Raw genomic sequence first — 27,020 nt, forward strand, 5'->3', positions numbered from 1 at the left:
ACTTGGATATTCAAATAAACCAAGAAAACCATCAGGCAAGCATACCTTATTACTGCCGATTCGAATTGACCACTCTGTATGTTGATTGAAACCTTCCCACTCCCATGAGTATTGTATTTTTCTATTTTTATGCACTTCTAATTTCCTAATATGTCATGTTCAATATTACAACTATTATTTGGTGTCTTTTGCTTTGTCTTTAGCTATTATTAATCCCCTAGGCTCATTCTAATTTTGCATTGTGGCCCACCAAGCCAAGGTCATTCCTCGCTACTAAACTAATCTCACCTCTAATTAGTAACATGATATCTCTGCCCGTGTTTCCTAAATTTCCATAGCTGATGAATATTCGGCTTTCAGTTTAGCTAATAGTTAAGGAAAATGGTAGAATCTATTAAGTGGAAACAAGCTGCTTTGAAATTAACTATAACATTGGGCAAAGTCAAGATGTGTTTATGATATGTGAATTGTATTTAACAGTTCTATTGGATTGTTTTGTCTGTTTTAATTAGGAGTAACAATAAGGCCTTTAAAATGCCACATAAGAATAGCCTGTCATGGTTTGAGGGTTATTTCTCAGACAGAAGAGAAAATCAAACAAGTCATTTTCAGTTTGCGATATTGTGACTAGTGGGAGTGCTATAGAGATTTCTGCTAGGGTCTCAGCTGTTCAATCTCTGTCAATTATTTGGATGAAGAGATCAAGTATAGTACGCCCAAGTCTATTAATAAAACCAAGCTGGATTGCTGTGTTTCTGTGGTGGTGATAGAGAATTTTACAAATGATATAGACCGGTTGTTGAATGGGCAAGGACAAGCTCAATTGAATATAACATGGAAAAATTTTAAGTCATCTTCCAGGAGAAAAATTGGAAGCTGATTTTTTTTCTAATAGAGAGACCTAGACGTCCTCATAGGTACATCTTCGAAGGTTTAGTAAGCTATTTATAACACTGATAACATCTTGACGAAGGGTCTCGGCCTGAAACATCGACTGTACCTCTTCCTAGAGATGCTGCCTGGCCTGCTGTGTTCGCCAGCAACTTCGATGTGTGTTGTTTGTTCCTTTTAATGTAAGAGTAGACATCTTGCTCCAAAATGTAAAGCCCTAGCGAGACAGCATATAGAGTATGTATAGGTCCAGTCTCTCTCTTCAAGAAATAGAAACTTTGCACAAGAGAGAATTTAAGAAGGGTTCACCAGATTTGTTCTTGGGACGGTAGATGTGATAAGTGAGAAATGATGCGTGAGTTGAGAAGGATATGGGAGTATTGTGGGGGTGTGGGAAATTTTGAAATACACAAAGTTCTTACAGGACTTGACTAGGTATGTGTATTTGATGTCTCTTTGACTGTGCTGTCCAGGATCAGGAATCATAGATTCAAATTAGGTGTTTTGTTATCTAGGATAGAGAAGAGTAATACCTACATCAGCTGCTGTTTACTGATTACAGCTCACTGTTCAACACCATCTTAATCTCTGTACTAATCAAAAAGGTTTAAGCCTTGGGCATTTGTACCCCTCTCTGCAACTGGCTCCTTGACAGTCCTCATCAGGAGACAACAGTCAGTGCAGAACAGAAATAACATCTCCTCACTGACAATGAACCTCGGCGTACCTCAAGGATGCGTGCTTAGCCCACCGCCCTACTCTACAGCCGTGACTGTGTGGCTAGGCACAGCTCAAGCACCATCTATCAATGTGCTGAGGACACAACTATTGTTGGCAGAATCTCAGGTGGTGACGAGGCGTACTGGAGTGAGATAGGGCAGCTGGTTGAGTGGCATTGCAGCAACAGTCTTGCACTCAGCGCCAGTAAGATCAAGGAATTGAATGTCGACTTCAGGAAGGGGAAGTTGAGGGAACGTACACCAGTCCTCATTGAGGGATCAGCGCTAGAAAGGGTGAGCAGTTTCAAGTTCCTGGGTGTCATCATCTTTGAGCATCTATCCTGGGCCCAGCATGTTGATATAATTACAAAGAAGGCACAGCAGCTGCTATTTTTCATTGGGAGTTTGAGGAGACTAAGTATGTCACCAAACACTCTTGATGTACTGTAGAAAACATTCTAACTCGTTGCATCACCACCTCGTATGGAGGGGTAATTGTTTATTGCAATGTACTGCTGCCGCTAACAACATATTTCACGACATATGCTAGTGATATTAATTCTGATTCTGAAATTCCTTTACAACTTAGAAGTGACTGAATTTTGCTACCCATTTGACTTGTGGAGTCTTAGCCACTTAGAATATTCTTGGCAGTTTCTTTGGATATTAATGAAATCTCGAGAGGAGGGGTTTGTGTGGGAGAGTCGTGCCAAGGCCACAGGGGGAATGTGTACAGATAACGCCAGAGGTCAGGTTTGAACCTGGTTATTTGGCACTGTGAAGTGCTGGCTGTACTAGCCGCACCATTGTGCCATCCCATAGCAAAAGTAAGAAGGTTTGCTTAATTGTACCGGGCATCTGTGTATGTATTGGACTTTGTAGTTAAGGAAGGATGTCAATATATTGAAAAATTCAGAGGATCTTAAGAAATCTAATGTCTGGAACAGATATCCTTACAAGGCAAGGTTGGATAGATTGAGTTTAAAGTGTTGGTTATTTGATTGAACTGTAAAATTCTCATGGGCTCTTGACATGGGATTGGACAGGCTAGATACAGGAAGATTGTTCCCGATGTTGGGGAAGTCCAGAACGAGGGGTCACAGTTTGAGGATAAAGGGGAAGCCTTTTAGGTCCAAGATGAGGAAAAACTTCTTCACACAGAGAGAGGTGAATCTGTGGAATTCTCTGCCACAGGAAACAGTTGAGGCCAGTTCATTGGCTATATTTAAGAGGGAGTTAGATAAAGCCCTTGTGGCTAAAGGGAACAGGGGTATGGAGAGAAGGCAGGTATAGGATTCTGAGTTGGATGATCAGCCATGATTGTACTGAATGGTGGTGCAGGCTTGAAGGGCCGAATGGCCTACTCCACCTATTTTCTGTGTTTCTATGGTGGATGTGGAGAGAATATATCCTTCTGTTGGAGAATCTAGGACTTGGGAGCCATGGTTTTTAAAATGTTTAAATGATATAAATTTGCTTATTTTAGATGGGGATCAGGTGAATTTTTTTTTGAGGGTGGAATTCTCTTCTTCCCAGGGCCTTAAGGGCTTCCAGTATATTTTAAGGTAGAGATATTCTTAATAATCAGCTGGGTGGCCAGTTACCAAGGAGTAGATGTTGCAGTCAGATTCGCATCATTAAATGGAGGTTCACACCTGAAGGACCTGCTCCTAATTTTTATATTCAAACCAAACTCATTGGTCATGCTTGATACTGAAATAGGTTTTTCTGCAATGTGATACAGAAAGAGCTCATCTAAGCAAGTTTTTGTTCACCTTTCTGGATAATTGGGGAATAAATTGCCATCTATAAAATGAATAAGAAATAAGTGGTGCACACTTTTGGGATTGCAAAAGGAAGCATATTCTTGTTTGCTTTGTTGTAATTTTGTTTTTCTCTTGCATTACTTTTCTACAAAGCTAAGGAAATGAAATCCATGCCCTTGATTATGTGCCAAATGCAAAGCGTATTTGTGCTGTGTTTGAAATATTGGTCTGTTCTTTGTCCCTATAGCCAACATTACCCAGATGCCAAGTAGTTGCAGACTTTAAATTCCTCAGTGTGCCTTTATCTCCAGCCCACTCCTGTTTTTTACACTTGTCATCCTTATAGTTTTGAAGTCATTGTTCAATTTTTTAAAAATCAGGAAACACTGGGAACACCTGGCAGTTCGGGTATATCTGTGTAAAGACTTAATATTTTGGATCAAAGTCTTTATTAGTACTGAAATGTTAGAAACTGAATTGATTTTAAATTGCAAGTGTGGTGGAGGAGAGGTATGGGGATGGTTCATATGCAGATGAATGGGATAAAGGAAGCATCTCTGACAGGGCGAGGGTGGGGTTGTCATATTGATATGCTGAAAACATCTGATTGATTGAGGGTAATAGAAAGAAAGCAAGGGAAGTAACGGGAAGATCACTTAGTGGTCGATAGAGCAGTCAGTGTCCAGAGAGAGAGAATCTGAGTTCATTTTGCAGATGATCTTACAGTAGCAGATCTGCTCAGATGGAAGCTGGGATGCTACATTGCACCTCATTGGAACAATACGGGAGGTCACAAGCAGAAGACTCCAAATGGCAGTGAGATGGTGAATTAAAGTGACAGTCAACTAGAAGGTCAGGGTCATTCTGGCAGGCTGAAGAAAAGTACTTTACTCTTAAATGTTTATCCATTGAGTATGGGAGACCCTAGTGTATGGATCAAACACATAATAAACTGGATAGGAAGAGGTGCAAATGAATATTGCTTCATCTGAAGGGACGTTATGGGTCCCTTATGCTCACTAGATGGTGGAAGGTAAAAGACTAGGTGCTGCATCTCGACAGTTACATGGGAAAGTGCTGTGGGAAGTAGAGTGGTTGGTTTCCATGGGAGACCTGGCCAGAACATGAAGGGAAAACCTTTTTGAAATGTTATCACTAGTGATCTTCAAGATTTCAGCACTAGACACATCCCATTCAATTTTCCAAAGTGTGACTGAAGAGCCTTTGACCTGATACATTAACCCTGTTTCTCCTTCCACAGATGCTGCCATGTCTCCTTACTTCCAGCATTTTCTTTTTTTATTATGATTCTAGAATCTGCAGAGTTTTTTTTCCATGTTATTGGTTTAATATTTTGTGTTGAATCATGGATTGCTTCATTTGAAAAGACTAATTCTAAACTGGACTGAGACTCCCGAGATTAATCTTCTTATCATTACATTGAGAAAGGAAGCAAAGTAGTTAGTAATATATGCTAGATTTGAACATGTGACATATGAAAATCTATTGGTAAAACTTTTAATACCATCAATCAGCATCTCATAGATTTTGTGGTTATCCTCTAATTGGCCCATATCACTTTCTCTTTGACATACTCTTTATCATTTTTAATAAGACTTCTTAATATTTAATTGTCCTCGAGTTATTGTAATAATTCTTTTTCCATTATGTAGTCCTGTGAAATTTACAGTGGAAGTAGTTATTTAATTGGGAGCATAAGTAATACTTTCTAGCCTCATTTTGATGCAGTTCATACCTGAAATATCTAGCTGAAGGTATTGAGCTGTCTTGGGAGGAGCTGCTAGTGTGGACTGGCAGTGTCAGTGTACATTTTTTAAATGAAAATTTTATTTTCCCCAAGAGAGATTTCCATGTCTCATTTGATGGTGAGGTAAACTGGTTCCTTTTTCATACTAGTGAATGTTTGCGGGTCCAAACAATTTATCTGGTTTTATTTTTTGATGTACAAAACAGATGCATTCTTGGAAAGTATTTCATTAAGCAAAGATTCATAAATTGGGAAAGTTAGGGAAATAAATTACAGGTGTCTCACTGCAGTATATTCCTATGCTGCAACATACTGCAGTAAAAATCCTATGATACATTTACAGAGGTAAGGACAAAGAGGTGATCACGGGAAGCAGAGTAGTGGCTATGAGACTGCTCTGAATCGGTGGTCTGGGCCATGTTCGAGAACATATCAAAGGACCTGAATAAGTATGCCATGGTTGTCAAGGACTTTATAAAGACAAGTGTGGACATGTGTGTTCCCACAAAATCATTCAGAGTCAACCCCACCCCAGACAGAATCCCTGGATGAATCAAGAGATTAGCATTCTGCTGAGGACGAGATTGGTGGCATTTAGGACTGGCAGTCCAGGTGAGTACAAGAAGTCCAGGTTTGACCTTGGAAGGGCCACCTCTCATACAAAGTGGCAATCCGAGACTAAGATTCACAAAGGGATACTCGACAACTGTGTCAGGGCTTGAATGCCTTCAGCTCCTGCAAAGCAAAATGGAGTAACATAAATGGCAATGAAGTTTTGCTCGCAGATGAGCTCAATGCCTTTATGATCACATAGACTGACAGTACAAGAGGATACCTTGATGAACCCTGATGACCCTGTGATTTCAGTCTCTGAGGCTAATGTAAGAGCATCTTTCAGGAGGGCGAGAGTACATGGAAAACATCTGGCCCAGCTGGCATACCTGGCCGAGTTCTGAAGGCTTGTACTAATCAACTGGTTTGAGTGTTTACGGACTTCAGGCTCTTGGTTTGGCAGATTGAGGTACCCACTTGCTTCAAGCAGACATCAATCATACCGGTACCGGTTCCCATTAAAAATGTGGTAACCTGCCTCATGCACTATCATCCAGTAACACCTATGTCTACCGTGATGAAGTGCTTTGACAGGTTGGTCATGAAACACATCCACCCCTGCCTGAGGAGCTACTTGGGTCCATTCCAATTTGCCCACCGTCACAATAGGTCAAGAGCAGAAGCCATTTTACTCAACTCTGCACAACGAAGATACATGGGTCAGGATTTACTTCATTGACTATAGAACAATGTTTAACATTATCACCCCCCACAAAACTCATTTCTGAGCTCCAAGACCCTGCCTCATTACCTTCCTGCGCAGCTGGATCCTCAATTTCCTCAATTGCAGACCCCAGTTAGAATGAATTGGCAATAGCATCTCCTCCACAATCACCATCAGCACAAGGCTGTGTGTTTAGCACCCTGCTATACTCACTTTATACCTATGATTATGTGGCTAAGTATATCTCCAATGCCATGTTTAAGTTTGCTGATGACAGTGCTATTGTTGGCCAAATCAGTGGTGATGATGAATTGGCATACAGGAATGAGTTTGAAAATCTGGTTGCATGGTGCCACAATAACACAATCCATAACACAATGCCACATCAAGTTTCTCGGTACACACATCATCGATGATCTCACCTGGACTGTACACACCAGCTTTGTGGCAAAAAAAACCACACCAGCGTCTCCTCCACTTCAGGCATCTGAAGAACTTCGGCATGGGTCCCCAAATCCTCAAGGCCTTCTACAGGGGCACCTGGCTGGCTGTATCACCACCTAGTATGGGAACTGCACCAATTTTGATCACTGACAGTGCAGAGAGTGGCATGGACCAACGGATCTGTGGATGTGAACTTCCTTCCATTGAGGACATTCATAGCAGCAGGTGCAGAAAGAAGGCCTGGAAGATCACTGGGGACGCCAGTCACCTCTACTGTTTCGGCTGCTTCCGTCTGGCAAGCAGTACTGCAGCATTAAAGCCAGGACCAACAGCTATGGGACAGCTTCTTTCTACAAGCCATTAGACTTTTAAATTCACGTGTCTATACATTACGACAGAGTCATAACGCAAACATTTTTACTCCCTCACCTTGTAGGATATAAGTTTTAAATAAATTCTGAATTCTAACAACCTCTCCTTCAACGCTAGTAAAACCAAAGAGCTCTATTACCCTACAGGGGCTCCTGAACTTCATTCATCACTTCTCTGAACTGATTCTACTATCTACAAACTCACTTTCGAGAACTCTTTACAACTCACTCTCAGTATTGTTTTTATTTGCACAGTTTGACACATTGGTGTTTGTCAGTCTTTTTCTGTTAATGTATGGTTTTTTCTAAAATGTTATTGTATTGCTCTTATCCATGTAAATACCTGCAAGAAAACGAATCTGAAGATAGTATATGGTGACATATATGTTATGTAGTTTGATAACTAAATTTGAATTCTGAATGCAAGGAAAGTGGCATGTTAAAAAAAAACTGGTTTTTAGCCCGAAGCTGTACCTCAGAATCCCGATGTGGCCTTTTATATATTGGCGAGACCCGACGCAGACTGGGAGACCGCTTTGCTGAACATCTACGCTCTGTCCGCCAGAGAAAGCAGGATCCCCCAGTGGCCACACATTTTAATTCCACATCCCATTCCCATTCTGACATGTCCATCCACGGTCTCCTCTACTGTAAAGATGAAGCCACACTCAGGTTGGAGGAACAACACCTTATATTCCGTCTGGGTAGCCTCCAACCTGATGGCATGAACATCGACTTCTCTAACTTCCGCTAAGGCCCCACCTCCCCCTCGTATCCCATCTGTTACTCATTTTTATGCACACATTCTTTCTCTCACTCTCCTTTTTCTCCCTCTGTCCCTCTGAATATACCCCTTGCCCATCCTCTGGGTCCCCCCCCCCCTTGTCTTTCTTCCCAGACCTCCTGTCCCATGATCCTCTCATATCTCCTTTTGCCTATCACCTGTCCAGCTCTTGGCTCTATCCCTCCCCCTCCTGTCTTCTTCTATCATTTTGGATCTCCCCCTCCCCCTCCAACTTTCAAATCCCTTACTCACTCTTCCTTCAGTTAGTCCTGACGAAGGGTCTCGGCCTGAAACGTCGACTGCACCTCTTCCTACAGATGCTGCCTGGCCTGCTGCGTTCACCAGCAACTTCGATGTGTGTTGCTTGAATTTCCAGCATCTGCAGAATTCCTGTTGTTTGATGGAATACCATTTAGTATTTTTCCATTCTGCTTATTTCTAAAATGTATGTAATGGTATATATCTGTTTTATTTATATATATATATATATATATATATATGTGTGTGTGTGTGCGTGCGTGCTAAACTCTTCTTGGGCTTCCAGTCAGGTATAGGTATCAATATTAACCAACGTTTAGATGACAAGCTCTGAAGATGGCAGAGCCTGTCATCGAAATGTCAGTTAAAATCAATATCTATACCTGGCTGGAACCCAAGAAGAGTTTACTCGTCACATTTGCCAAGAAAGCACAAGATCCTTTTTCATATATTAGAGTTATTTTTATATGTAATGTGTGTGTGTGTATACATTGATCTTCTTTCACTCTGGGTAAAGTAGTAAGCTGCAAAGCAGTGTGGACGTTTTGGTTGTTTTTTCCTTGATTTCTGAATGATGATGGAACTTGAATAAAATATATCGGTGTATGTAAGAATTTCGTGCTAAAAAATTCTGTAGGACATGACGGTATTGCCACACGTGCTACGAGTCAGCATCTCCTGTTTGCTAAGCCTTTATCAATTGTTATTTTTTGTTTTCCCTGTCGAAGTGCTAATACATTGCTGGTGCACTGAAAAGGGAGCTCTAACTTGTGCATACATTGGAGAAGCCATTTCAAGAACTGTGGTGATAGATTTAGAGGCATCTGTTAGTCTTGCGAGACCATGGATCTGCGCCTGGAAAGTCTTCACTCTCCAGGGCGCAGGCCTGGGCAAGGTTGTATGGAAGACCAGCAGTTGCCCATGCTGCAAGTCTCCCCTCTCCACGACGATAGATTATGATCAAAATAATTAAAACTTTCATTTCATAAAAGAATACAAATAATATGCATGTGAGGCAGCACCTATGGAGAGAGATGTTCATGCAGATTTTTTTTATCTGAATTCAAGTTTTAAAAATGTTCCTCATGTTTCCCTGGAAAATTTATACTTCGTAAAATCGTTCCATTAAATGTTAAGTTAAACATCTGTTATGTAAGCTGGAAGAGTATAAGCATGACCTGGATTTTATATCACCTTATATTCTGTCTGGGTAGCCTCCAACCTGATGGCATGAACATCAACTTCTCTAACTTCTGCTCATGCCCCACCTCCCCCTCGTACCCCATCTGTTATTTATTTTTATACACACATTCTTTCTCTCTCTCTCTCTCCTTTTTCTCCCTCTGTCCCTCTGACCCTCTGACTATACCCCTTGCCCATCCTCTGGGTTCCCCCCCCACCTTGTCTTTCTCCCTGGGCCTCCTGTCCCATGATCCTCTCGTATCCCCTTTGCCAATCACCTGTCCAGCTCTTGGCTCCATCCCTTCCCCTCCTGTCTTCTCCTATCATTTTGGATCTCCCCCCTCCCCCTCCCACTTTCAAATTTCTTACTAACTCTTCCTTCAGTTAGTCCTGATGAAGGGTCTCGGCCTGAAACGTCGACTGTACCTCTTCCTAGAGATGCTGCCTGGCCTGCTGCGTTCACCAGCAACTTTGATGTGTGTTATCTGGATTTTAACTTTTCTTTTGACAATGTGTTGGACTAAATTCAAAATTTTCCATCATCTTTGCTCATGTCCTATGTTTCTTCTGGTTTTACAGAAGTATCGTTATCAAGATGACGATGCATCTGCACAAGAACACAGCTCTCCGCAGATTAGCAATGACATGAAGGGCCCAGAGCTTGTACATGTGTCAGAGAAGAACCTCTCTCAGATTGAGAACATTCATGGTTTTGTTTCTCAGTCACATATATCTCCAATGAAGGTAAGAGGCTGGGTTCTACAATCAAACAACATGGGACTTATTTATGGAAGCTATCTGTTATTTAACCCTTCACTAACACACTAACATTCTTTAGCTTTATAACAAAAATATGTTTAGTTTACAATTGAATTTTTAATGAAATAGTATACATTTATGCTCTAATTACAGAAGATTTTTGTTAGTTTATCACCTCCACAATCAATTGTTGACATCTTGTAAAGGTTTATTGAACCAGGTGCCTTGAAGTAACGTTGAAAATACTGGCATTGTGCTAGATGCTGTGGATGTACATATGCTGCAGTAACGAAACTGCAGAACTTTTAAAGCATGTCATCTTTCTTGAAGCAAGAGACTAGGAGCCTTGTATGTTCAGAATTCTGCAACTGTTGAATTTTTTTTGTCTTGGGTGGGAGATTCTAATGTTTGGATTTGTAAACTTTGCTGTTGCATGTGTTAATTGCCACAAAATTAGAGAACAATGAAATCAAATGTGATACTGAGCAGCTTATGATTTGGTTATCACTCTAGATATTTGCAATGTAAATTTTAAGATTAGTTAAATTGTGTCAATATGGTAAAGGAAGTTATGTAAAAGACTAGCTCTAAAAATTTTGAAAGGCTTGGGAGAATATTTTTGAAGTATTGTTCACAATAGATACCCTTGTATAGCAGTTATATCCAGAGTTAACCAACCAGTTTTTAATCTTCAGGACATTGAATAAGTTATGTTTTGAATTCCACTGGTTTGGAGATCAAAGCAATTCTGAATCCTTGAATGAGATTCATTGAAGTTCCTCTGCATGTTTCTTTCAAGATGAGGCACTGAATCCTTTTATAAATTCACTTTTCTAACATCTGTTTTGACAGCCTCTTGAGTCTTTAGAAATTAATATTATATGGGATGCCTGCTCCAAGCAACAAAATCTCAAAGGATGTTGATTTGAGTATTTTAATGTTTGGACACAGATGCTTTCAACGGGTTTCTTGTGTTGAAGACTTAAAAATTGGTCGGGCATGTTATTCATGATGTATTTTCCCCTTCCATCTCCTCCTCCTTTCAGTTTAATTCATCATTTTACATGACATAACTGCCTCTACCAGTTTTAGTTTCTGACCATTTAAGTGTATGATCATTTATTCATCCATGTCTCGTTTACTTCTGATCTGAAGTATCCAATCAACTATTAAGTGGTGATTCTTGAGGATTTAAATTCTTGGTCTTACCTTGAGCTGTAAAGCATCGGGTGTACAACAGGTACAATTGTTCCCAGATCATGTTACAGATACAGATATTAACATTGTTGTTCTGTAACAATGAATGTGACACAAACAGCAAAAAGAAACAAACAAATGTCTGGGGAAATTCGGCAAAGAGGTGCTTGACATGTGGAGTTGACTTCCTGGATCAGGACTGAGTGCTGGTTAAAAAGAGGGGAGCAGAAAGGGTGAGATAGGGGCTGCCAAGTAATAAGTGGAACTGGGTGAGGAGAGAGATGATGGGAAAGTGGAGCCTGTCACATATATGGCAGGGCATGAAGTGAGAAGACAGTGGCTGATGTGTAATACATAGAGAGAGATAAGGAAGAGGAAAAATCTGTCTTTAAATTGAGTTTTTCCAGCAGTTTATATTTTGCTCTAGATTGCAATCTCTGCAGTCTGTTTTATCCACAATGAATGTGATGGCTGGCTGATTAGTAGCTGACGATGATGCTACCTTGTTCCACTCACTACATGATTTTTGCACAAGTTCAACAGCCACCATTGTCGTATTGCTGAAGATAAATGCTCTGGTAGCATTTGACACTGCCCAATACTATGTAGGTGCAAGGTTATCCTCTAATTAAACCTTAAATGTTAAAAAGAAACACGAAGTTAACATTTTGTAAATTACATTATATTTGTAGATGCTTGAAAAACATTTAATGAAAATTATAATTTGTAATTTACTTGTTCACATAATTGTGCATAGTACCTTCTACATAGCCAGCACGTGGTGTAGTGGCATTAGCACCAGACTTCGAGGCCAATGGTCCCAGGTTCAAATCTGGCCGGCTCCTTGCACTTTCCATCCATGCTGGGTTGAGCATTGTGCTCGTAAAAAGCAGACAAATGCTAAGGAAATGGCAAAAAATGCCACCCGATGTGCCCTAAGGCGTGAAAAGGAACAGCAACAACCTTATACATAGCTTTGATGAATATGGGGGTTTCATTGTGGTACGCCTAATTTGTTTTTGCTTTTCAATAGATTTGTGTACTTCTGTAAATGGCATCATAAGCAAATTTGAATGACAATATGATATATAGTTCAATCATCACGAATGCAATGGATGATATCTCGTGATAATTTAAAATTCTTAAGCGCTGTTGCAAATTCACGTTTGCTGTGTATATTCTTTCCTGGAAATGTAATTGCTTCAGAACTAAATTTATCTTGACAACTGCTCTTTTAACTTGCTTTATACTACAGTCTCCTGTGACAAGTCAGAAATTTTAAGGAAACTGCTGAGATTTTTTTTCTGAGCATAATTAATTGTTTTCACCAGCTTGAATGGATTTGTTTTTCTCATATAAATTAAGTCATAAAGTATCTCTTGAGGACAAGCTGTTATTCATTTCCTTGTTGATGAAGTTGTCAAAAGTTAACAACTTCAGTTGATGTTGACCAACCTGCACTAAATGTCGAGAGTGAATATCAGGAAAAAATTTGAATGGATCAGGTTTTTTTTTGAGCAACAATACTTCTAATTTGTAGCAGAAATTAAGTAAGTGTAGCCACACTAGACATCCGTTAAACATAGCCCCAATGGATAGTCTTTGAAAGGAAATTGACAAAGTTTCAGTGTGTCATCAATTTGAATGCTGGAGAAATTGTATTAGATTCCAGCTGCATCTTTGCAATTGAAGGGAGTTGCAGAAATTCAATCTTAGGTTTTACCCAAGTGGTGAAATTACCTTCAGATGCCTATTGTAAACTTGAGTACATTCCTGTTTAGACAATATATACCAATGATCCTGGAGCTGCAGTGGAACTTCTGCAGATATTTTACATATGTTGTAGCTCCTTTTAACAGAGGACCAATAACTGGTTCATAGAGCTGTTTCCCAAGGCTTTTGTCAAACCCCACTTGGTCAGACCCCAGTTGGAGTACTGTGTTCAGTTCTGGTGTCATCTCACCACAGGAAGGATGTGGATGCTGGAGGGTGCCTTAGGAGAATAGGTTGAGTGAACTTGGCCTTTTCTCCTTGGAGCGACGGAGGTTTAGAGGTGACCTGATAGAGGTGTACAGGTGTCCCCCGTTTTTCGAATGTTTGCTTTACGAAACCTCACTGTTACGAAAGACCTACATTAGTTACCTGTTTTCGCTAACAGAAGGTGTTTTCACTGTTATGAAGAAAGGCAGCGTGCGGGAAAAGCAGCGCGTGAAAAAAGTAGCGAGCACCCCGAGCAGCCGCTCTTCCCCCGATTTGGAACAGCATTCTCACTGGCATTGCTTAAACACGTGCGTGTGAGCAGCCGTTAGCAAGATGAGTTCTAAGGTATCGGAAAAGCCAAAAAGAGCTCGTAAGGGTGTTACACTTAGCGTAAAACTAGACATAATTAAGTGTTTGGCTTGTGGAAGTTGCCGAAGATGATGGGTTTTGGCATCCCATGGCCAAGAACCGATAGATGAAGAGCTGATGCAATTGGAAGGAAAGGATAACAATTGAAACCGAATGCAGTAGTGAACGGGCCGAAAGTGAAGTCGTCCAGGAACTGAATGTGAAGCAACTGCGTGAGATTTTCGCTGCAATGATAAAGTATGACTTTAATTTTGAAAGGGTACATCGGTTTAGGGCATATTTGCAAGGTGGTTTGAGTGCTTACAAAGAACTGTATGATAGAAAAATTCGCGAGGCTTAGCAGTCAAGCATACTGTCGTTTTTCAAACCTTCCACATCAGCCACAGCAGACGATGAACCTCGACCTTCAACATCGAGGCGGGCAGTCATAGGAGAAGATGAGCTGCCTGCCCTAATGCAAACAGACGACGATGAGATGACACCCCAGTGTCCTACCACCTCAACCCCTGGGCCGCGGACAGATACCGATTCGCGGAGAATGCAGCGGTAGCCGGGAGGCACACATCACATCTTTAAGAAAAAAGCCAAAATAAACATGCTAATTAAGTAGGTGCCACCCGGCACATAATTGTCGGCCCATATCAGAGGCGATGCACTGCACCACCCCACCCTCCGACAACTCACCATCATCAGTGTGCTCGGCGCTGTCTTCCCAATTCCCATAAGTGATACTACACTGTACATACATTATTTCTACTTTATATCAGCTGTGTATTTGTACGTGTTATTTGGTATGATTTGGCAGCTTCATAACTTAAAGGTTACTGGAGAGAGTGTTTTTGCCAACAGCGCTTGCGTGAGATTTTCTGCCGAGAGCACTTGCGCCGTGTTTCTGCTGAAAGCGCTTGCATGAGATTTTCGCTACGGAGAACAGTGCAGGCAATGATTGTGGAAAAGTATTTCTACTTTGTATAGGCGGTGTATTTATCATATCATTCCTGCTTTTACTATATGTTACTGTTATTTTAGGTTTTATGTGTTATTTGGCATGACTTGGTAGGTTATTTTTGGGTCTGCGAACGCTCACAGATTTTTCCCATATAAATAAATGGTAATTGCTTCTTCGCTTTACGACATTCTGGCTTACGAACCGTTTCATAGGAATGCTCTACCTTCGGATGGTGGGGGAAACCTGTATAATATGATGAGAGGCATTGATCGTGTGGATATCCAGGGGCTTTTTCCCAGGGCTGAAATGGCTAACACAAGGGGGCGTAGATTTAGGGTGCTTGGAAGTAGGTACAGGGGGGATGTCAAGGGTAAGTTTTTCACACAGAGAGTGGTGGGTGCGTGGAATGCATTGCTGGTGATGGTGGTCTTTTAAGAGATCCTTAGATAGGTATATGGAGCTTAGAAAAATAGAGGGTTATGTGGTAGGGTAATTCTACGCAGTTTCTAGAATAGGTTACATGGTCAGCACAGCATTGTGGGCCAAAGGGCCTGTAACATGCTGTAGATTTCTATGTTCTATGTTTAGATACCTTAAAAAAATAGCTTTTCTATATCATACTGTAGGATATAGATCATCTGGAACATTGAACAGAGTATTAGCAAATGGAATTTAATCCTGACAAGTGCCAGATAATGCATTTTGGAAAATCAAATAAGGTAGAACATATACATATAAGTGAATGCCTCGAGGCCCGACACTTGCAGCAGCTGTGGCAGAGTCTGCCATTCTAGGATCGCCCTCAATAGCCACAGTTGATGCTGCTCGACAAACCAGTGACTACCAGAGGTGCAGTATCTATGGTCAACCATGACCGACGGAGGCCACACACATACAGTAAGTGGTAAGGAACGTCCATAGTTCCCTGAAAATGGCAGTATGGGTGGTGAAGAGTTTATATGGCATGCTTGCCTTTAGAGGTTGGGGCATATAAAAGTTAGGATGTTATGTTGCAAGCTTTCACTGGCTAGCATTGCGTGCAGTTCTAGTTATCACGTCGTAGAAGGATGTTGTTGCACTGGTGAGAGTTCAGAGAAGATTCACCAGTACGTTGCCTGGATGGGAGGAATTTAGTTATGGAGAGGGGTTGTATAGGCTGGGACAGATTTCTTTGCAGCAAAGAGGTTGTGGGGTGATGTGCTACTGGTGTATAAAATTATAGGAGACATAGGTAGGGCAGATGGTCAGAATTTTCTTCCCATGGTAAAGGTATCAAAAACAAGAGGGCATAGGTATAAAGTGTGAGGAAGGAATTTTAAAGGGTAATTGAAGAAATAAAACTGTCTTTACAGAGTTGTTGATATCTGGAATGCACAGAGGAGGTGGTGAAGTCCGATCCAGTTGATTTAGTGCAGGCATATGTAGATGAGCAAACAAGTCAGCATGGATATGCTGGGCCGAAGGGCCCATTTCTCCACAGATCTGTGACTCAAGGTATGAACTTGCATGTGATGAACAGACCTTGTACCTCAGATCTGGTTGTCACTGAATTTTATTTCTTATCTGTTTTCCTACGTGAGTCGAATCAATACTGGTCAGTTCGCATGCACGATGTAATTGATATCCTGCTGTTGTCTTGAATCAGGACTAATGTTAGCTTAAACCAGTATAGGACTTTGCTATACAATTTCATAATCAAACAACAGGACCAGAATGATCAGGACCAAAGTGCATGACTATACACTTCGCTCCACCATATTCCACCTGCGACTTCTATGCCCATTCTTCCAATCTGTCCCTTCTGCTTCCTCAACACTACCTGCACCTCCACCTATCTTCATATCACCTGCAAACTTTTCCACAAATAAATCAATTCCATTATCGATATCATTGACATATAACATGAAAAGCAGTTACAACAACAACCCCTGCGAAACACCACTAGTCACTGACAGCCAACCAGAAAAGGCCCCTTTGTTCCCACTCTTTGCCTCTTGCCAGTCAACCAATCTTCTATCCATGCTAGTATCTTTCCTGTAATACCATGGGCTCTTTTCTGGTTAAGCAGCCTCATGTGTGGCACATTGTCAAAGGCCTTCTGAAAATCCAAATAGACGACATCCACTGACTCTACTTTGTCTATCCTGTTTGTTATTTCCTCAGAGAATTCCAATAGATTCGTCAGGTAAGATTTGCACTGAAGGAAATCATGCTAACTTTGGCCTATTTTATCATGTGTCTCAAAATACCCCAAAAGCACATCTTTTATAATGGGCTGACTCCAACATCTTCTCAACAGCTGAATTCAGGCTAACTGGCCCATAATTTCCTCTCTTCTGTCTCCTTCTCATCTTAAAGGGTGGAGTGACATTTGCAATTTTCCGGTCCTCCTGAACCATTCCAGAGTCTCGTGATTCTTGACATAGCATTATCAAAGCTTGCACAATCTCCTTAGTACCTCTTTCAGAACGCTGGAGTATAGTCCATCTAGTCCAGGTGACCTATCCACCTTTAGACTTTTCAAATTCTCAAGCAACTTCTCCTTAGTTATGTCAACTGCACTCACTTCTGCCCTCCGACACTCTTGAATTTCTGACATACTGTTAGTGAAGATTGACACAAAATACGTACTACACTTGTCCGCTATTTCTTTATCCCCCATTACTACCTCACCAGCGTCATTTTCCAGCAGTCCGATATTCACTCTTGCCTCACTTTTTATATTTCTGAAAAAAAATTTTGGTATCCTCGTCTATATTATTGGCTAGCTTAGCTTCTTCGTATTTCACCTTTTCTCTCCTTATTGCTTTTTAATTGCCTTCTGTTGGTTTTGAAAAGCTTCCCAATCCTCTAACTTTGCAGTAAATTTTTGGTGTATTATATGCTTTTGCTTTTGTGCTGTCTTTGACTTCCCTTGTCAACCATGATTGCATCATCCTCCCTTTAGAATACTACTTTGTCTTTGGGATATATCTAGCCTGCGCCTCCTGAGTTGCTCCCAGAAACTCCATCCATTGCCGTTCTGCTGTCATCCCTACGTTTTTACAGTGACATAAATTTACTTAACCGAGAGACAGACTGTTAAGTGAATTTATGTCAATGTAAAAATAAAACACCCATAATGTCTTTCCGAAATGAAACAGCTGAGATTAAATTGAACAGCGTCATGTGAAAAACTCATTGCTTATGCTTGAAGTAATTTGTTATTCTTGTCACTCTTTGGCATTGACAATTGTAAAGGTCATTGAGTGAATTGAACTTGGAACAAGGTAAGCTAGGACATAGTTGTAAATACTAAGGGGAAAAATGGCATGACTAAAGCCAGATTAGTAGATATTATTAAGAAGTATTTGATCTGATTATCTGGAATAAAAGGAGAAAAACTTGTATCTGCCTTGCCATTAGCCTTCTAGACAACTTTTTGGGGAGTGGTGGGAAGGTTATTATGGTTCAATTAGGAAATGGAAAAGTGATGGCAATTTTAAAAAAAAAGGTTGACGTGGGAACAAATCAGGAAATTAACAGCCAATTTATATTCTGATTGTTGTAAATCTATTGTACAGGCTAAAAGTCAGCAATTAAACATTTGAGCTAATTGATGCCATTTCACACAGATTTGTAAATGGTTGGTTTTCAAGGAAAAGATAATTCAGAGAGGATTCTTTGAAGAGCTTTTTAAATAGCCTTGAGTTTTCGTGGAAAAGACTTGTAATCATGGTAACTTGTGAAATTATCTGCAGTGTGCTTGCTATGATGAGAAAACAGCAGGTGGATTTGAAGTTTATTGGAATGAAAAGTGTACAGGGAATGTAATTCATAATCACAACATAAATACTCAGGGCTTTTGAATAAGAAAAAACATGCTGATTAAGGAACTGCATTATCAAATAGTGGCAGATTGTGACTGAATGATGATGAGCACCTGCATATTGCTTAATGTGGGGGGGGGCAGAGTTGGAATTAATAATCGGCACCTTTAAAAACTTGCATACATGTAGATTATTAAAGAGACAGTGCAGGTAGAAAACGCCATAAACATCCTAAATACATAGTTGGATTACTGCATTGAAATGTTTTTCAAGATATGCCTTGATAGGGATTGAAAAAGTAATGAATTGAGAAGAATGCTAAAGATTTAATATTACACTTTCGGAGGAGATCTAACATGGGGTGTTTCATTTCTGGAGCTGAGTAGGTTGAAGTGTAACATCATGGTGGCTGAAGTAGTGTGAGATTCTCCTGCTGTCTCCCCGTAATCCTTAACCCCCCCCCCCACCAAATAATCAAGAGCCTATCTGACATATGGAGGGTGTTTAAAGACAACTCCACAGAGAAATGAGGCAGGAATATTCCAGTAAGAAGGAATGTCGGGAAACCTTGGATATTGAGAGAGATGGTAAATATTGTCAAGATGGAAAAGGGAACATATGTAAGGTTTAGAAAGTTAAGATTAAACAAAACCCTTGAGGCAGAAAAGAGCTTCCAAAGTCCATGCCAAGAAGGACTAAAGAGAACGCCAGGGCATTCTGTATGTACTTCAGTGCAAGAGGATAACCAGGGAGTGGATAAGACCACTCAAGTATAAAGAAGGTAGCATGTGCTTGAGGTGGCGTAAATGAGTACTTTGCATCAGTATTTGCCAAGGAGAAGGAGGTGGAAAGTTGGGTGCCAGGGTGGAGCATGTTATTGGCTAGGGAATTTTTGGGATTAAAAGGGAAGTAGTGTGGGATCTCTTAAGAGCATTAAGGTGGATAAATCCCCACAGAGCCTGATGGGATGTACCCCATATGATTGGGATTGCTGGGGCCTTGACCAATATCTTCATGTCCGCTCTAGCCACAGGCAAGATTGTGGAGGAGTGATGAGTAGCTAATGTTGTTTGTTCCATTATTCAAGAAGGAAACATGCATACTTCTGGAAACTAAAGTTTGATGAGTCTCTGTGGTGATGAATTTACTGGAGCGAATTCATAAAGATAAGATTTATGAGCAATTGGAAAACCATGGCCTAATTAAGAACAGTCAACGTGGCTTTTTAGATAAAAATGGCCAAGAGGTAGAAGATGATTTCCGCTGAATCTGTTACTATTCAAAAAACACTCAATCTGTGCAATGACTGAGCCACCAAGGTAAAGAGTTCAAAAGGTTTGGCACCCTTTTCCTGAGACTATGACTTCAAATTCTAGCCTCATCTGAGGACATAATTAACCCTGCATCCCAGTTGGTCAAACCCGGAAGAATTTGTCAGTACCAATAAGATCCATCGTACATCTCAGCGCTTTATGGTAAATAAATCTTTTATTAGGTAAGGCAACCAGAACTATGAAAGTACTCCACATGCAATCTCACCAAGGCCCCCTGTGTTTGCAGTAAGATATTGTTGCTCTTGTGGATCCAAATTCTTTTGTAGAGACCAATATACTATTTGCCTCTGTGTTCAGTAATAAACAAGTGCATATTATTTCAGTTATGTGACTGAACTTAGTACAAAGATATAGGTTTAGATCTTAATTCAATTTAATCCAGTTATTTTGACATACACCAGAAAGTGTGACCATAAAGACTGCAGAATTATTTTTAGTTTCCAGCTGTGTTTCGCCTCAGAGAGTCAGTGAATTGAATCAATCCACTACCTGAAGTGGGTTACATGTGACATTCAGCACCAACTAATGATGATGGTGTAAAATTGTGATTGGTGAGTCTATTTTATACCCTCCCAATTGTTTTTCAGTTTGCCCCTCCTCCCGCTACCAAATTTCATTAAGTTAACTAAGGATAGGCAATAATGACCTTGTTATCTGTGACGTTCACCTCGTGAAGATCGTGATAGCACAGGAAATAAATTTCTAATGTAATGTTGTGCAGATTATAAATGTTTGTTTGCTGATTAACTCAAATATGCCACCTGAGGTTAATGTGGCTTCCTGCAGATGAAAGGCAAGCCCAGGAAATAAGCCTGCATGAAATTAAGTATTTTTATTTGTGTTGTACTGAATTGCTTTCTGCTTGTGTTCATAGAGCACTCCAGTAAACGTGACAATTATACACAGTACTTTGTCATACTTTGTAACAAAGCCTCTCAGCCCCAGCATTTTCAAATCGCTTCCTGAAAGCAGTGGCTTGTTGTGGACTATTGCATGATTCTCTGTAAAGACTATTCTTGAAGTGAATGCATAGGCTTTGATTGAGACGGTTAACTTGCTGTGGGGTCTGCAACTGAGCTGACGGTATTTTCAATTTTGCAAATTGGATTAAGATTGAAAACATTGCAAAATCAATAACCTGTTTGTGGCATCTCGGTTGTTCTAGTTATCACAGACGTTTTGTGACAAAAATAATCTTGCCTTTTAAATCTTGGTACCTTTTTGCTGGTCTGTGTGGTTGTCTGGTGGCTCCAAGGAACAGCTGTTTTCCACTTCTGAGCATTTGCCGTTGGCAGGATATTGAACTGTGGGAGATGACAGTGTCATCCAAATCCAAATGTGATCAATGCACATGTTTTGAATGAGTGACGTTTTAAATAAGGGGTTATAAAGTTATTGGCCTGGATTGTGCAGTTAGCCTGGCATTTGTTTTTCGTTCCCCTACAGTTGTCCACGCAGATTTGACCTGGGCTTTTGTGCAGCAACCTTTCACTATCAGGGGCCTGAAGTAGTGGGCACCGCCTTCATCTCTGGAGCCTGTGTGAAAAGGCAAGCAACACTGATTTCTGTACCTATTGGATGGAAGAATCCTCAGTGAGGCAATATAAAATGGAAAGTGCAAGTTAGAATATTCATTTCGATGCTAAGTGATGCAGAGAAGCTGAACAGAGTGGTAAAATATAGGTTGACTGAGAAATAGGAGAGTGTTTTAAATTTACACCAGTTCAAAATTGAAGCTCTGAGAATTGATGTAACTGTATTATTTGAGAGTAATACTTAGCATACAGGTAAAAATCTATTGGCGCCGGAAAGCCATAAGTTTCTGCTGAGTCTGTTGGTGAAGTGCTGACATAATGTAACTCAAGGGTAAAGAGCTCAGCTGCCTGACTTCACTGTGCTGTGCCAAAATTTGTTCCACTTAATGATGAATGATTTTAGTATTTTTGTTATTATTGCTACATAATCTGGGCTGGTGTGACTGAGAATTGTGTTTCTGAAGTGATATTTTTCTGATTTCAGCGAGTTTCTGACACAGCTGTTGAGGGCCAATGGAAGAAAATATAGATTTAACAAGGGAGAATATTTTTTGTGAAATCGGGCTTTGTTGCCATGTAATACCAGAGCATTTTCTGACCATCAAGGGCTTCGATTTAGGGTGGAGGATGGAAACAACTGATGTAATTATCTGTTTCTCTAATCAGGTCATTTCTCCCCCTTCCCTCATCTCAGCTTCCATTCCCCATTGTGGCTTCCCTCTCATCTCTTCTTGACTTGTATGCTTGTCACCATCTCTTTCCACCCCCCCACCCCCATGTTCCACTGTCCTCTCCTATCAGATTCTTCCTCCTTCAGCCCTTGACCACCACCACCTATCACCTCCCAGCTTCTAACTTCATTCTGCCTCTCCCCCACCTTCCCCCTCACCTGACTTCACCTGTTACCCCCCTGCTGCCCCACAGTCCACTATGGAAGCACCAATGCCCTTGAATGGAAAATCCTACAAGAAGTGAATGTAGCCCTCCCTGTCCATAATGGGGAAAGCCCTCCCCACCATTGAGCCCATCTCTACAGAGTGTCGTCACAGGAAGTAGCATCCATCATCGGGGCCCCACCACCCAAGTCGAGCTTTCTTCATGCTGCTGCCATCAGGAAGAAAGTACAGGAACCTCAGGACTCACACCACCAGGTCCTGGAACAGTTAATACCCTTAACCATAAGGCTCTTGAACCACAGGGGATAACTTCACTCAACTTCATTTGCCCCCAACACTGAACTTTTCCCACAAACTATGGACTCACTGTCAAGCACTCTTCATCTCATGATCTCAACGTTTATTGCTTAGTTATTTATTATTATTATTATTTCTCTCTTCTTCTTTTGTATTTGCACATTTTGTTATCTTTTGCACACTGATTGCTCTATTGGGTGCAGTCTTTTATTGATTTGCGCAAATTTCTGCAGATGTATTGTGGAGAGCATTCTGTCTGGGTGCATCACTAATATGGTATGGAGAGGGCGCTGTACAGGATCAAAACATGCTGCAGAGAGTTGTAAACTTAGTTCCATAATGGGCACTACTCTCTGTAGTTTCCAGGACATCATCAAGGAGCAATGCCTCAAAAAGGGGGCATCCATCATTTATACCACGCGCTGCATCCGCAAAGCAAACAGCATTATGAAGGACCCCATGCACCCCTCATATAAACTCTTACCCCTCCTGCCATCTGGAAAAAGGCACCGAAGCATTCAGGCTCTCATGACCAGGCTATGTAACAGTTTTTTCCCCCAAGCCATCAGACTTCTCAATACCCGGAGCCTGGCTTGACACCAACCTACTATACCCACTACTGTGCCTACTGTCTTGTTTATTATTTATTATTATTGTAGTGCCCGCACTGTTTTGTGCACTTTATGCAGTCCTGGTTAGGTCTGTAGTCTAGTGTAGTTTTTGTGTTTTTTTTCCTTACGAAATTCAGTGTAGTTTTTGTATTGTTTCATGTAGCACCATGGTCCTGGAAAACGTTGTCTCATTTTTACCATGTTCTGTACCAGCAGTTATGGTCGAAATGACAATAAAAAGTGACTTGACTTGACTTAACTCCCATCACCCAGGTCATGCCTTGTTCTCATTGCTCGTCAGGAAGAGGTATAGAAGCCTGAAGGCACACACTCAACGATTCAAGAAGCTTCTTTCCCTCTGCCATCTGATTTCTGAATGGACATTGAACACTACCTCACGATTTTTTTTAAAATTTCTATTTTTGCACTACTTATTTTATATATTTACTGTAATTCAGTTTTTTCCCCAATATTATGTATTGCATTGAACTGCTGCTGCAAAGACAACAGATTTCACAACATATGCCGGTGATATTAAACCTGTTTCTTGGATTTACTGAGTATGGCTGAAAGAAAACGCATCTCAGGGTTGTATATGGTGACATATATGTACTTTAACTTTGGAAGCATTAAATTCTCGGTACTTAGGCCTGTCTCCCTGGCAGTGGAATTATAGACCCACTTAATGCAGCAGGATTATTAAGCTTTTTTATAAGGCAATAGCAGTGTCTGTGTGGAGAGTTGGCTTAAAGGACATCAGTATGAATGAGCCTAACAGCATCCCTAACTGAGAAATAAATAACTTTTGATGACTGTAGATATGTTGCACAGTGTTTAGGAATCGGTGTACCATAGCTATGCTTTCATCACTACCTCAGAATTGCTTATGTCCTAGGTCAAGTTTTCTGCCAACTTCCTACCAGAATGAAGATTTATCAAAATTGTTTGCTTTGTGTCTTATGCTCACTGTAATCTAAGATGAAGTGACTGCTGGTGGAACTGCTGGAGGTTCGGAACTGTAACCCAACTTCTCTACTGGTACATAAAATCCAGTAATACCACCTATTCCCTTATCCCTTATCAGGGATCCAGTGACATTATTGCATTAAACAATCAGTATTGATCAGGTTATTATCTGTCTTTGATTTTCAGTGGTCTACTTTACCGAGTTAATGGCTGCCATTAAAACGGAGCCATGTTTTAATGATTCAAGCTGCTTGGAAGCTCTGGTAAGATGGTGGCATGCTTGGATGCAGCAGCCTCTCCAGGTCCAACAAATGGTACAAATGAGTGTCTTAAATGTTTTTCTTGTGATCACAAGACCCTGATGGAACAAAATAAAAAAAAAATTTGAATCCCCGATGGATACAAAAAGTACTGCAAATCCAGTTTATTGGGGAGACTGACGGTGGGGGAGTTGCATTGCCTCAGTTGTTGTGCTAATCAGCCCCTAGTGCCCGTTACAGCCATACAGGAGAGGAGATGCTGGAAGCAGTGTGGGAGCTGGGTTTGGGGCTGGCCCCTGCAGTCCTGCTCTCCCACCTGTGCTGCTCGCTGGTGTTCACTCCTGGAAGACAAGCTGGATTGCTTTTATCTGTTGCTGACCCAGCAAGAGGAACTGTTGCGTGCTTGCACTTGCAGAAACGTGGCTCCAGGACAATATCCTATGCACCATTAACCTTCAGGCCATGTCACTCAGGGACTTGTGCTAATCTTATTTTTGTGACAATGTGGTCTATTGTAACAATGTGCTGTGTGTGACTGTATGAACTGTGTTTTGCATCTTTGCTGCGCAGGAATGCTGTTTCGTTAAGCTGTATGCATGTGTATGGTTGATTAACAATTAAACTTGAACGGGGAAAGGTATCACAATTCTTTTAAACTGACTTTAAATATTGTAGCGTATAGCCTACAGTATAATAAGGGACTACTTTATGTTTTAGTAACATGTCGTTGAATGTGCTATTAGGCGCGTATTGCTCTGTACGTGTGTGCTGAATTCATTTTGTGCCAGTAACAAACCATGAAACTTAGCTCCCGTCTCCAGCATTTTTATTAATAGCATTGTTTTGTAACCAGGCCACATACACAACAAATTGGCGACGAGTTTAGTGAACCTACATCGTGTCGGAATGCCGTGTTTTAGTTGATAATGACACTCGGAGGAAGAGCGCAAGGAACGAGCCAAGGAGCGGGAGGAGGAGGCAGAGTGAGGCCGTGAGTCTGTCCGCCAGAGAAAGCAGGATCTCCCAGTGGCCACACATTTTAATTCCACATCCCATTCCCATTCTGATATGTCTATCCACGGCCTCCTCTACTGTAAAGATGAAGCCACACTCAGGTTGGAGGAACAACACCTTATATTCCGTCTGGGTAGCCTCCAACATGATGGCATGAACATTGACTTCTCAAACTTCCGCTAATGCCTCACCTCCCCCTCGTACCCCATCCATTATTTATTTATATACACACATTCTTTTTCTTTTTCTTTCTCTCCTTTTTCTCCCTCTGTTCCTTTTACTATACCCCTTGCCCATCCTCTGGGTTTTTCCCCCCTCCCACTTTTCTTTCTCCCTGGGCCTCCTGTCCCATGATCCTCTCATATCCCTTTTGCCAATCACCTGTCCAGCTCTTGGCTACATCCCTCCCCCTCCTGTCTTCTCCTATCATTTTGGATCTCCCCTTCCCCTTCCCACTTTCAAATCTGTTACTAACTCTTCCTTCAGTTTGTCCTGACGAAGGGTCTCGGCCTGAAACGTTGACTGTACCTCTTCCTAGAGATGCTGCCTGGCCTGCTGCGTTCACCAGCAACTTTTTTGTGTGTTGCTTGAATTTCCAGCATCTGCAGATTTCCTAGTGTTTGCTTTTCCAATGCCTTCTCAGTTTTGATGATTGTACATACTTTTAAGAGTAACATTCACCTTTTCATGGATTTCACTTTGCGTTCGTCATCTTTGCAAGATGGAGGTGACTACTCTTTAAGGCTGGAATCTGCCAATTTGTGGATTATTTAATTTATTCCAGATAATAGAGTGAAGACCCAATGCCGGACAATCGAGAGAAGAACCCCCCCCCCCACCTCGAGACTTCAGTTATAAATAGGTCTTAGACCAAAAGTAAAAAAAAAAGGCTTGTTATAATTTGATATTATTAAGTTACTAAGTAAACAAATGGTGGCATTTGTATGTTAAGAGTAAACATATTTGTATAGCATAGTGCCCCAGTTAAAAAAAACAGTTGATACACTATTAAAATAAAAGGGGAGGAGTGTACCGTATAGCCTACAGTATAATAAGGGACTACTTTATGTTTTAGTAACACGTCGTTGGATGCGCTATTAGGCGCATATTGATCTGTACGTCTGTGCTGAGTTTGTTTCATGCCAGTAAAGAACCATGAAACTTAGCTCCCGTCTCCCACGATTTTATTAATAGCATTGTTGTGTAACGAGGCCACATACGCAACAAATATCATAACATAAAATTAGTTTTACCTTCTACTTGACACTTTAGTTATGCTTCACAATTTAACTGGCAAAATGCACTTGCATCATCTTATATTATTATTCTTGTGAGGCCCCAAGTTGTAAAAAGTGGCATGTGCTTTGATATTTAAAATCCTATCTTTTATAGGTGGGAGAATGACCATAAGACATAAGAGCAGAATTAAACCATTTCTCCCATCGAGTCTGCTGTACCATTTGATCATAGCCGATTTATTTTTTTCTCTCAACCCCATTCTTCTGCTTTCTCCCCATTACCTTTGACGCTGTTACTAATTAATTATCTATCAACCTCTGCTTTAAATATACCCATTGATTTCGTC

The 27,020-nt window shown here is 40.9% G+C and overlaps 1 protein-coding gene across 5 annotated transcripts in view; it reads left to right on the forward strand.

Moving 5' to 3' along the window:
- Positions 1-27,020, forward strand: part of LOC140196247 (disks large homolog 1) — a 485,196-nt gene that overhangs the window by 147,536 nt on the left and 310,640 nt on the right. For 4 of the 5 annotated variants that reach the window (XM_072255108.1, XM_072255109.1, XM_072255112.1 and 1 more), the window contains exon 4: positions 10,039-10,203. The exons of the other annotated variant lie outside the window; for it this stretch is intronic. In XM_072255108.1, the coding sequence (XP_072111209.1) occupies positions 10,039-10,203 (165 nt within the window). The remainder of the gene's footprint in view (positions 1-10,038; positions 10,204-27,020) is intronic. 5 annotated transcript variants of the gene reach the window in all.

This window comes from Mobula birostris, chromosome 4 (assembly GCF_030028105.1).
Source record: "Mobula birostris isolate sMobBir1 chromosome 4, sMobBir1.hap1, whole genome shotgun sequence".
NCBI lineage: Eukaryota > Metazoa > Chordata > Chondrichthyes > Myliobatiformes > Myliobatidae > Mobula > Mobula birostris.